Source organism: Etheostoma cragini, chromosome 3 (genome assembly GCF_013103735.1).
Source record: "Etheostoma cragini isolate CJK2018 chromosome 3, CSU_Ecrag_1.0, whole genome shotgun sequence".
In the NCBI taxonomy this organism is placed as follows: Eukaryota; Metazoa; Chordata; class Actinopteri; order Perciformes; family Percidae; genus Etheostoma; species Etheostoma cragini.
In genome coordinates, this window is record NC_048409.1 from 8,030,099 (window position 1) to 8,042,822 (window position 12,724).

Sequence of the window (12,724 nt, forward strand, 5' to 3'; positions counted from 1 at the left end):
AAGTCCGGAGCTAGCAAGAAGTTTGTCATTTGGTGGAGTTTTTGTCGGCTCGTTAGGATGGTTGTCAGATTTAGTTTTTCCCTTCTTGTGCCTGACATAGTTAGCCTTACTTTTAAACGTATAAGCGTTCGTTTGGAGTTCGTTGTATGGAGTTTTAAGAGAGTAGAATGTATAAGTAGTACAGAGACTAAAAAGCAGCGTCTGACTATCTCGCCGCCATTACCGGTAGTCTGAAACAGCTTGTTTACATTCAAAAGGACTATATTATTTTCATAAATTCCTGCGAATGTTTGGTAACACCGGAAACGTTTTTTTTTTTTGTTACAAAGAAATTCCATATGGTGTGCACTCCTATACATATGACTATAGCTGGGTTTTGCATCTTTGCAGAGCAGACAGATTGTTTTGTCTTGTGTCTGACCAAAGCTGTTGGTTTGTTACACAGAACCGGTGACAGTGGTGCAATCTCATAACTTGAAGCCTGACAAAAAGGATTTCCGTGTGATATGTGATCACAAGGGTTCTTGCACGATCTTGTCATATTGCATAAATGCAGCTGGCACACAAGGTAAGCGTTTACAGTATTAGTCTAGAATGGGAATCGATTTGTGACATTTGAACTGGAGTCCAGATCAAATAACTTCCCTTTCATTAACCCTCATCATCTTTCTCTAAGTGATAACATCATCACTTTGCTAACTCAAGCCATGGCTTGGTAGAAATGGATTTCCCCAAGTCTATATCCACAACATTCCACTTTCCGGATTTCTCCGGTGCTGCTGGAAATTCCACCAGATGTCCTCTTTCTTTGTGATAGCATTCTAAACACTGGTGAATTTATGAGCCTTATGGTAAACTCAACCTGGTCTCACGCCAGTTCCTGAAATGGTCAATAATAATTAATAATTTTGATTTATAATTTTGTGTACATTTTGTCACAGTTTTCGAACATGACTATTTAATGAACTGCCATTACACTGAGGTGCTCTGGGGGATGCAAAAACAGGGAAATAAAACGCTGCACACCGGCCACAACAATGGCCACAACAATGGGACGGACCGCCACACACGGGACGCGCAGGGACGTGATCCACGGTTTCTGTGGCACGCCATTTCGGCGAAATGAAATGCCAAACAATAGCAGGACGGTTGTGGTTAGAAAAAACATTTTTTAAACATTTTATGCATGTCAGAAGTGAGCGTGAGCATGTACTCAGCATGTTCAACCATGAACACAGTCTCATATCCACAGTGCATGTCAGTCATTCTCCTCCATTGCTGTCCGGCCTACACTTTCCTTTCTCTGCCTGGGAACAATATGTTGCAACAGCAACTCAATGTGATGAATCCTATCTCAGCCAACACATGCACTACCTCACTGCTCAAGACATTGCAATCCCAAACATTGAATGTATTTATCCACAGGCATTTTCTTTCAGTTTTTCAGACAAAAAGCCAGGCAGGGAATGCTAGCTTTTGGAGGGATTTTAATGATGAACAAAAATTGGTTCTTTTCGTGGTGTACTGTACATCTGTGGAAAGTTTGTGCTCAAGGTGTTGAGGCTTTAACTTGTATTGTTCTGCCTGGGGTCTAATCAATGGGTCCATGAAAACACACTCATTAAGGGAGGCTGGGAGAAGCTGACAGTCATTACTGGTTTTTAACCTGCTCTTTAAGCCTTAACCCTCCTATTGTGATTGTGTGTGTGTGTGTGTGTGTGTGTGTGTGTGTGACTGCATCCATTAAATTGACTTAGACTGAATGAAGAAAATATATGGCATACACATATTTAACAACTACATTTAACAACAATTTGATAAACATGCATTTCTTTACAAACTATGGCATTTTGACAATTATTCTATGAGGGTAATGCAGGAATTTCCCCTTTTTCTAAATAGTCCTGAATGTTCTTACACACAGTATTTTGTAAAATGTAATCAACAACGTGTCATGTGGAGATGAGGGTCAAGAAACCTGATTGGTAGATCCAACTCCTGTCAGGAGCCAGGTCAGAAACCCATTGGGGGCGTGTCAAATAGGCAAAATAATCGGTATGCAAATAATTTGTGTCAAAACTATCAATATGCGTTGATGCAATGCGTTTGCTGCTTGCATTTAGATAACAATTTTGGATATTCTCGCCAGCTCATCTACAGCTCAGCTGCTGAGGAGAAAGAGAAAGTGATGGAGATGTGCTGTATTTTATATAGCACTTTTCTAGTCTTAACGACTACTCAAAGCACTTTTAGATAGTACAGGAACCATTCACACAGTGTGGCCGAGGCTGCCGTTCAAGGTGCCACCTTCTCATCAGATACACACTCACACACATTTACACTCCGTTGGCGCAGCAACGGGTGCAACTCGGGGTTCAGTGTCTTGCCCAAGGACACTTTGACATGGGACCCCAGGGCCAGGGATTAAACCACCAACCTTCCAATTGGCAGGCAAACGCTCTACCACTGAGCCACAGCCGCCCTGGGTGGAGATGCTGTGTGAGCAGACGAGAGAGAGTGATCGGAGCAGAGGAGAATTAATGTTTGGCGGTGAAGATATCAAGTGGCGGGGCACACTTAACGGGGATCTACATGTCACTCCGCAGGGTCCATGAAAACAGTAAGTTTGGTTAACAGTACCTACATTAAAGGAACACGCCACCGTTTGCTGACATAGGGCTTATCACGGTATCCCATAACTGTAGATTGGGGGGGCCAACGCATTTTGTGTCTTAGTGCATGTATTGTTTTAGTCCAGTGAAACACTGGAGACGCCGCCGCTAGTTAGCTTAGCGTAGTAATTGGAATCCTATGTTGCGATTAGCATATTGTAAAAATTTCAGTTTTGCTCAAATGTGGAGATCTCAACCCCCCCCATGTTGAACCCAAAGTTACACCATTGGTCTATTGTAGGGTTGTCCCGAGTTTTTCTGGCCCCAGTCCTGATCCGACTCCTTTAACATTAAGTATCTGCTGATATAATTTCCAGGTCGATCCTTACTAAGTTAACGTTTTAACATTCGGCCAGGGGACACTGTATGCCTAGAATGCTGGTCCCAAATGAAGGTAAAAGAAAAAAGAGGAACGTGGTAAATTGAATGCGTTTTGTAAGTCAGAGAAGGGTTAAAAGCAAACCTTGCTTAAAATGTCTTTTAGACAATGAACCTTCCTCTGTTCCCACTTTGGAGCTGTTGTAGGCCTCCCATCAATCAGAAGTACTGTATTATTGAATAAGGAAAAAGTGTGCCAGTACAAGCTATGTGGCAATATGTTTCAGCTAATCTCCAAGTTTTGATAAGATGAGAGATAATGGGGCCAAAGCGTAGCTGGCAATGTTTGTTAGAGATATTGGCAAAAAGAACGTCATGGAGTGACCAAGGCTCTGTCATTTCTAAGGTACACCAACAGACAGACATATCTGGGTTAAACCAGGTAAGGAGGTGTCTTAACACAAATTAACAAAAAAAATGTTTTAAGTTGGGAACAGAGAGCCACCATCTTCCTTCCTCCTCTGTAGAGCAGACATTATAACCACCCTGGTCATAAAGGAATCACATGTCATACTGATGTCCATTTTTTACCTTTATTCCTTATAGAACTATGATGGAACACCGGGAAAAGGTGTTTGCTTGCTAGACCAGTAGTAGAATTAAACAAAAACAGGAGCTTAACAGTTCGCTCTTCACAGTCCCAATTTTCTCTTCTCCATTGGCACTACAATCCCAAATTTCCGGTCCTGGATCTTGTAGCTTATCAAAATAAAACTTGTTTGTACTGAATATACTAAAGTGCAAAAGACAAGTGCGCAAATAGTGGAATGTCTGCAAGTAGTGAGAGGCGATGCTGTACATTACAAATGCATGTTGGTGACACAATAATCGATTGGCGAATAACTTGAGCCAATGGCTCTAGAGAGAGGACGAATAATGCAGGACTTAAGTAGCAACCTTGGCGGGAAGATCTAGAGACTGGAAATGAAGAGGAGGAGGTAGAGTAGAATACAGACCTTTAATCATACCAATGAAAGTTTTACCAAAGCCCATCACTTCTAAGACTGACCACACACACACACACACACACACTATTCTCCCATTGCAGCATTGTTAAGAAACTACAGATCAGAACAGATTGCTTTTAAGCAGCATGTAATTATGTAAATGCCACCGGCCACAAAGGCAGGTGCAAAAGATTACATTCAGGTCACTCCTCTGTCATTAGCTGCCCTCAGGGTCAAGTCCTCCTGAAACTACTGTCTCTTAGTCATGTGAGCAAGCGGTTACAAATATAATGTATTTTTTAATCATGTAGACGACTGATGAACCGACATCATCTTGCACGACAAGTAGCGTACAAGATGCTAACGAGAGACTTTTGTAATGTCAATACAGTGAAAATTGACCTACTTAAAGTTTGTTCACTGCTGGCTACAAGTTAGCAATCAAACACAGCTAAGGCGTTTTCTGCTAACGTTAGCAATCAAACAATCATAGATCGCTATAACGTTTTAATCATTACTTCCATTTGTTAAGAACATGATGTTATCTGTTCTGACATACAGTGTGAAAGCATTTACAAATGTGTCATTAAAAATCCATTGCTTTGGTCTCGGTTGAGCTTGTATGTAAAAGATGTGTAGAGTTTTGAAAACGTGTACACTCAATGAAAAACCTTTTGGTCCACATGAACTGCTGCTAAACAGCTATAGTTTTGCACATGTGACTCCAGTTGTGCCCACTGTCATCTAGCAATAAAAAAAAAAAAAACTGTAATACTACACTGTAAAAAAGTACTCTGTCTTAAGTTAAAGTGCATTGAAAATGTTACTTAAAGTATGTAAGTATCATCAGGAAAATTTACTTAAAGTATTAAAAGTATGAAGTTGATGCAGAAAAAGTCCATCTCCAAAACAGTAAAGCATAGTCCAAAGTGGGCTTGTATTGGACATCATTTCTTTTATTTTGGGCCTCTGTCTGCAGTCACTTAAAGTACATGAAAACAAAAATGACCGGAACCAAGGGTATAAGTTTATGTTCAACACTGGGGAGGTTGAGATGTCCAACTATCCGGCAAAAAACTTTTGTACCAACATTAGGGGGGAAAAATTAAAAAAATTAAAACTGGGGAGTCTGGTGGTCCTTAAAGTCTTCCAGTCCTTCTTAAAGTCACAAAAATGTCAAATCAGCAAAAAAAGCTATTAAATAATTTAAATGTCAGGTTGGTTGTTTTCCTCAAACATTTAGTGTTATACGTGTGCCTATTTTGATAGCATGCAGGTGGGATGTGTTCTTTAAGACACTCTTACCTTGGTATCTGAGTAGGAGTGATCCACCCTGAGACTTCCGGCTGTGAAAGCGGATGGAGATCTGATTGCTGTGGCTGCGTACAACCAATCCTCTCATCAGAATGGACTCATTGGCCACCATGGTGTTCTCCATGTGGCCTACATCTTCAAACACCACCTTGTCTCCCTCAGATAGATTTACATTCATCACCTGACAGAAAGCAGAGTAAGAGTTAGACCATTTATGCATCACATAAAAACAAAACAAAAGATCCACGTTCTGGGATCCCAAGTCTCTCAGGACCTAAAGGAGATCAACATTGACCCAATTAGCAAAAAATTACTAGCAGCATAACAGATGAGCAGATTTACCAGCCTGTCCACTCCGGTCGGCATCAGCCAACCTGCTTGCTGCCCCTTCACAGCGAGGGAAAACGAATCACTTAATGAATTCCCAACTGTTTGCTATCCTGGGTCCTAAATGGTGGAATGAGCTCCCCACTGACATCAGGACAGCCAAAAGCCTATGCATCTTCAGCCACAGGCTAAAAACATCTCTTCCACCTACACCTTTGATAAATAAAAAATGTACAGCTGCACTTTCATATGGCTCTTTGTAGTTTGGCTTATTTGAGGCTGATGTACTCTCACTTTTTGGGGTGGAGTGCATGTGTGTGTCAAGAGATTGAGAGGAGACGCCTCTCCAGCAACAGTGCATAAAAGATTAGGGAAAATGATCAGTCAAGGTACACTTCGGACAGAGTCTGGGTAACCGGTAACTAGTAAACGTTTGTCTGCAACGAGGGATACTTAGGATCTATTTCTGTGTACCCACAATTGTGATTTGTAAACTTAAATGTTCTTGACTTTAACATATCGTCTAAGTTATAATTTCTGAGTTCTGGTATCATTAGTTTCATCAACCAACAAGCAAGAATTAGAGTGTAGAGTTAAACTAAAGTCAGATCTTTGAGCCAGTATTTTTTTCTTCGATTGTCTACATTTTGATGACACCCTGATGTGATGAGATGAGATGAGCCAGAACCAGACGATAATTGGCTGGAGAATTTGGTGACTGGAAGGTTTTTTTTCATAACATAATAACAGAAAAGGCTGAGTGTAAAAAGTTGTTCAGTTGAGAACTGTACGCGGGCTCTTTAAGGCCCCTATTTAATCAAAAAAGTCTTTGCAAAGGGGCAAAAAGACCTTGATGGAGTGACCTTGGAGTGAGGATTGTATACAATTGTGCCTCCATTATCTTGTAACTTTCTGCAAATACAAATTTTTTTGATGCTTTAAAGTTCCCATGGCATGAAAATTTCACTGAGGTTTTTTAACATTAACATGAGTTCCCCCTACAGTCCCCCTGTGGCTAGAAATGGCGGCATGTGTAAACCGACACTTGGGTATCCTTCTCTGCCTTTTAGAAAATGAAAGGTCAGGTGGGCCGATCTGGAATCTTGGTCCTTATGAGGTCATAAGGAGCAAGTTTACCTCCCAAATTTGGGACATCATAGCTTACAAATCATGGCTTTTTCGACAAGCAAAGTGGCAGTCGGTCAAGGCAACTGCCCCGTCACCCCGCATTCCCCTTTCTCCTCCTTGATAGCTGCACACAAAGAAATGGCATACATACTAAGGAAAGCTCATTGTGGGACTGGCTCTAGTGGCTGTAAAAATGCACCAAGGCTAAATTTTGGGAAAAAGACTTCAGATATGGTATTAAGGGACCACTAAGACCTAAATAAAAGCATCCAAAAAGCACCATGTCATGGGACCGTTACGTACATATGCTGGCACAATCAAGTCAGGAATATACAGAGACACATTATGGCTTCCATTTTTTGTGTGGGAAAAATAATTCTATAAAAGGTTGAAAGCACTTCTTTTGAAGTCGCTTTGGATAAAAGCATCAGCTAAAAAACATGTAAAGTAATTTACTATGGAAATGTCATTGCTGTTTTCACTGAGTCTGGACAATCTGCATATATTGATCGCCTGATTTACTAACATAGCATCTCATTACACAGTCAGCTCCTGGACTAGTCTAAATCAACAAACTTTCATTTACAGGATTCTTCTGGTGTTGCACAAGGTTCCACCAGATGTCCCTCATTTTCGTCCAGAAGTCCGTCACCTTCCTTTTTCGTCATGTTGGCGTTCTAACCTGGTAAATCCAGACAGCTAGCTAGATTATCTGTCCAATCTGGGTTTTCTGTTGCACGACTAAAACAACTTTTGAACTTAAATATGTTCCACCAAAACAAATTCCTTCCTAAAGCTATTTTACAGAGGCACAGTTGATTATTGTGGCTCGGGAAAAAGAGAAGTTTGATTCCAAGCATTGGAGAATAGGCCCTTCAAAAATCCATGTTATATTTATGTTATAAACAGCGAGGGAGTGACTGAAGAGAGGGAGCGCCCAACGGCGTTAAAACATAGCAGTAAATCAGAGATAAAATCACCACTGGAAATGTAACTATAGCAAGCATCTCAATATAATGAATGTTATCCACATGCATATTTAGACGAAACAAATGATATATCCAGCTACAAAAAGCCCAAAACTTCTACAAAAGTAGAACAGTACAAAGAAGCAATCTTATGGAGATGATACGCCGTCTCGTCGAGAACCGGCACGTAGGAAGAAGTTGAAAAATTCAACTTGTCTCGACACAAATCTTTGGTCTCAACTGGGCTTAAGTGGACTACTAGTGGATCTACTGATTCAAAAGTAAAGAAGGGACCTATACTGGACTGAGTGGTAGAGTGGTGGTTCGATCCCTGGCCCTGCAGTCCCATGTCGAAGTGTCCTTGGGCAAGACATGGAACTCTGAGTTGCCTCCGATGCTGCGCCTTTGGAGTGTAAATGTGTGTGAGTATGTAGCTTATGAGCAGGTGGCACCTTGTTCGACCACAGTGTATGAACGTGTGTGAATGGTGAATGGTTGCTGTACTATGTAAAACCGCTTTGAGCACTAGAAAAACTCTAAGAACAGTCCATTTACCTTTATGATATTGCTAATTATTTCATATTTATTTTGCCATTCTTGACACTCATGGAATTATGTTTGTATTATTGTTTGTAACCCAGTTTATTTTCTTTCCTATTTGTATATAGTTATCTTGGTTTATCTTTGTCATAGCTGTACTTGTGTATATCTTTTTGTACATTTTTCTGTGTGTAAATTGATTGAAAGCGAGTGAAATTCAGAGTTTACTCCTTTGCATGCATTACAAAAATATGATGAAATTGTATTTAATTGTGATTACAGAGGATCACAAGTGACCATATCAGAAATAAATGCTGTTAACTAACCATATACAATGCCAAACAGAATCTCTGTCTGCCTGCTGCAGCAACATATAAATGCCATTATTTACATAACATGTATTTGCCGCCATAGCCATTCCACCAGATTTACACCCAGCAAAAGCAGTTCAACACATTATTCTGGATAATTACAAAAGTGGAATCAAGGCTCTGCACAGTTTATCCATTAAGTGGCAGATTTTTGCCACACTCTGCACATTAGACAGTCATCAGAGAGTGAGAAAGCAAAACAGAGAGAGTTGTCCAATTTTAGATGAGATAATCAAATGCTCCTATAATGTAAAATGACTTCATTGTGCAGGAGCGCCAGCCAGCAGGGATTAAATTGACATGTGAAGCTTTTTGCACTTACAATTTGTGAGTAAAAGGTTATTACTTGCACAGTTCAAGGGCTTATTTGCACTTAAACTTGCACAAATTACCCCCCAAAAAAAAGAAAAAAAAGAAAATCAGGACTCTGGGGAACTGAAAAAGGTTGACCTGAGGTACACAGTGGATAAGCTTGCCCTTAGTGGTTCAAGCAATGTCTGTGAAGAGAAGTGCAGCCAGTGACAAACATATTAGCATGTATACTAAGAAACAGCATTAGAATTCTGCTCGGGCACAGATCAAAAGAAGAAAAATTATGGAAAAAGCTAAAAAGGACAATGTAGAGCTCAGTGATTACACTGCAGTTAATTGTCAGCTTGTCTCCTTCGTTGACTGTATGTCTGGTGAGAATTTCTGCTTTTATCAGAGCGGGTATGTCTTTATTCAGGCGTTAAAAGGAAGGGGGAGCCATAGCAGATCCTAGCAACTGCTATGCTTGTTACACACACAGCACACAAACAGGCAAACGATAAAAAATATTACTGTACAAATCGTGATAAGAATGAGCCTGGCTTTTAAAGGGAATGGGAGATAAGACTGACCAAAACACACCTATGATTAATTAAGGCACTAAGTACAACCCTTTTGAACAGTGCGCCGGTGCATGGACCCTTAAAAATGGGGATTCATACTAAACGCACCTGCGCCAGGCGCTTCACGTGCGCTTAGATTGAGGGGAAGATGAGTGTCTGTGGGGAAATTTTGCGGGGTTCAGGAGTCTGATGGCCTGTGGATAGAAGCTGTTCATGAGTCTTGTTGTCCTTGCTTTCACACGCCTGTAGCGGCTTGTGGTGTGAAGAGACTGTGTTGTACGTGTGGGTTTTCTTTAATGCTGTTGTGGGTCCTCCTGATGACCCTGGTGATGTAGATGTCCTGTAGTGATGGGAAAGCTGCTCCGCGGATGATGTGCAGTTTTTATAACACATTGGAGAGCCTTCTTGTCCCAACCATGGAGGTAATTTATATTATTTACGTTATTTTTCAACCTGGACCCTTTTTTGATATGCACCAGTGTCTAAGTGACAAATACTTGGTCCAGTATTGAGTGAGAACACTTTAACCGGAAGCCATCAACTGGGCTGCATTGTAACCATACAGGACAATTGTGCATCGTCTATTTCCGTTCACTAAGAGTGTTGTTTTTGTCGCTGACAGGCTCAGATTATTATTTTAAGAGGATCCCTAAGGAGATAGACCTTTTGGTTTAAGAGTAAAATATTTGATTTAATTTGAAACAGCTCCAATCACCAGCACCAAACCCACCAGACCCATTTAAATAATTGCTACTTTTAGCGTGGATAGAGACAACATTTTTCCACATGTAAATGGGGGAATTATAGGTTTATTCAAACCAAACCAGAGTGGTGATTTGTGGAACAGTGGACCAAGACGGGCTTTTGATAGTTTTTTTTTTATTTTGTTTCTTGAATGAATTGTTTTTATGATGATAAAATTACTGTTATTTAAATAGAGTCTGGCGGGTTTGGTGATGATGATCTTGTGGATGTTTTTATGAAGAAGAAAAAAAAAAAAAGTATCAATGTAGGGATCCTTTCCACATTGTTGTCAGACACTTACAATATTACTCAGAGCCCATCAGGCTAAGTTTACTCATGGCCGGCTATTTTCATAAACTGACATTTCAACTTCTCCATTTTCAAAAATAACATTGTGGCAGTAGTAACCAGGTAGCCGAATCCCGAAAATAGAAACAATAGCAATAAATAACTTCCTCTCTCTTCTCTTCCTCACTTCCTTGGCCGCCTAACCCTCCATTTATCTCACTTACATGCAATCGAAGATTTAGAAAGACTTGTTTTAGAGGCAAATTCTCCGTTTGCGTGTAAACAAAGAGCACAAACAAAGAGAAATTTTGGAAATTTTTCCAAATAACCATGGAAGTGTAAACAGTGTCTCAGTGGCAACACAGCACTTTTAGCGGCCACAAATAGAAGGTGTGCAATCAACCAACAATCTTACATTGTTGCCACTGCAATCTCGCTTACTATTGGACCAATTTCAAAGATTGTTGTTCCCATTGTAACAAATACTCACTTGCTTTGACTATGGGCCCAGAAGAATTTTAGGTTTGACTACTGGAGCACAGAGCTACTCAGACAATAGCACTTTGAAGTTGAACAATGCCGGCTTATTATATGAAGAAATGGTAAATGGATCCACATACAACAAATAATTTAACAAGGACAACAGTTGAATACACAAATTTACAATTTTGGCAATTTGTTCGGACTCTAATACTTTTGGTGCACCTTTCTAACCTTGTGTCATACTACACTAAAGGTTTACAGTTCAATGATTAAGTTAATAAAATAAAATAAAAATTGAAATCAATCATATACCCCTGTATAACCTAATACAGTACAATGTGCAAAAGCTGTCCTACCACACCAGCGGATGTATTGTTCATGAACAGACTCAAAATTCTTCAGACTCCTAACAACAGAATAAAATGTCATTCAATCAATATTCTCACCGATTCCATGTAGCGGCCTGGACACACCCAAAATGGGGGTACCCAGCACAACCACGAGATCTCCACAAGTAGCGAAATAAAAATAAACTTACTGAATATATGCACTCTTTCACGGAAGAAATATAGCAAACAACATTTGATAATGTATCTTAATTCACAATGTAGGTGTTTTACCTTACTTGTTGATTAAGGCGCCTGATTGGCTTAAACAGACATGGCAGTAAGTTTGCTCACTGTGATTGGACTCAAAACCACATACCTACATGTACTTGTCTATATGCATGCATTTGGTGATTTAATTCAACCATTATAATAATAAATATATATTTATATACTGTATGTTAATTTCATTAGCCCAAAGTCATGTGGGTTACACCCTCCCCACCTGAGTGAATGCACGTTCGCTTGCTTTTTCTTCTTGCAAACAGTTGAAGAGCTACATTTCACAGGGCAGGAAGAGCAGTTAATGTCTGAATTCTCAAATCCTGGCAGGGATGTAGTGAATGTGTTACTCAACCCTTGAAAGAGGGAGTTCACCACTGCCAGTAATGGATCACCTAATCTGGAATACTGCAATCTTTCAGATTTCTCATGATGCCTTTGCAGTGACGTTGTAGTTTTTTCATGGGTGGATTAAGGCTGATGACATCAGTTTCCTGAGCTTCCGCTGTTTCCTCGTCACCTCCAGATACTGCACAGTCATCATAATTGGTGGTGTACCATTTGCCGTTCCAAGTGTTTCTTTATGTTCCAAGAATTGAGTGACATTTTCAGGTGAGTCACAATCAGGTAAAGGTATATTTTAAGGCGATTTGTCATTGTCAGATGAGGGATTACTCGCTGGTAAATTGTCATAATCAGGTTGAGTTCCATCTTCAGGTAGGTCCTGAACAGGAGGTTCTCTGTCTATTATCGCTATGGGTAACTTGCCTGCAACTTCAACGGGCGTTGGGTTAGCAGGACAAACCGGAGGAGATACATGACCATTTGTCTGAACCACTCAAGGAAGTCCATTCAATTTGGGGTTATTTGAATTGGGATAGACACATCAAGGATTGAGGTCATTGAAGGTACAGGCATCCATCCGGTACTTGATCGGAATCCAAGTGTTCACACTCTTTGTCATCCTCAATGACAGGATGTCGCCTTATCCTGGATTTCCTCACTGAGATTAGATTAGATTATACTTTATTCATCCCACGACGGGGAAATTTTGTCGTTACAGTAGCAGCATTTTTCATTAACA

At 40.3% G+C, this 12,724-nt stretch overlaps 1 protein-coding gene and 1 long non-coding RNA gene across 3 annotated transcripts in view; both read right to left on the minus strand.

Moving 5' to 3' along the window:
• The window catches only part of LOC117941670 (seizure protein 6-like), a 301,601-nt gene that overhangs the window by 95,187 nt on the left and 193,690 nt on the right, over positions 1-12,724 (minus strand). For both annotated transcript variants that reach the window (XM_034866671.1, XM_034866670.1), the window contains exon 4: positions 5,303-5,492. In XM_034866671.1, the coding sequence (XP_034722562.1) occupies positions 5,303-5,492 (190 nt within the window). The remainder of the gene's footprint in view (positions 1-5,302; positions 5,493-12,724) is intronic.
• Positions 9,763-12,724, minus strand: part of LOC117941686 — a 20,038-nt gene continuing 17,076 nt past the window's right edge. The window contains exon 3 of the long non-coding RNA XR_004655954.1: positions 9,763-9,874. This is a non-coding gene — a long non-coding RNA (uncharacterized LOC117941686). The remainder of the gene's footprint in view (positions 9,875-12,724) is intronic.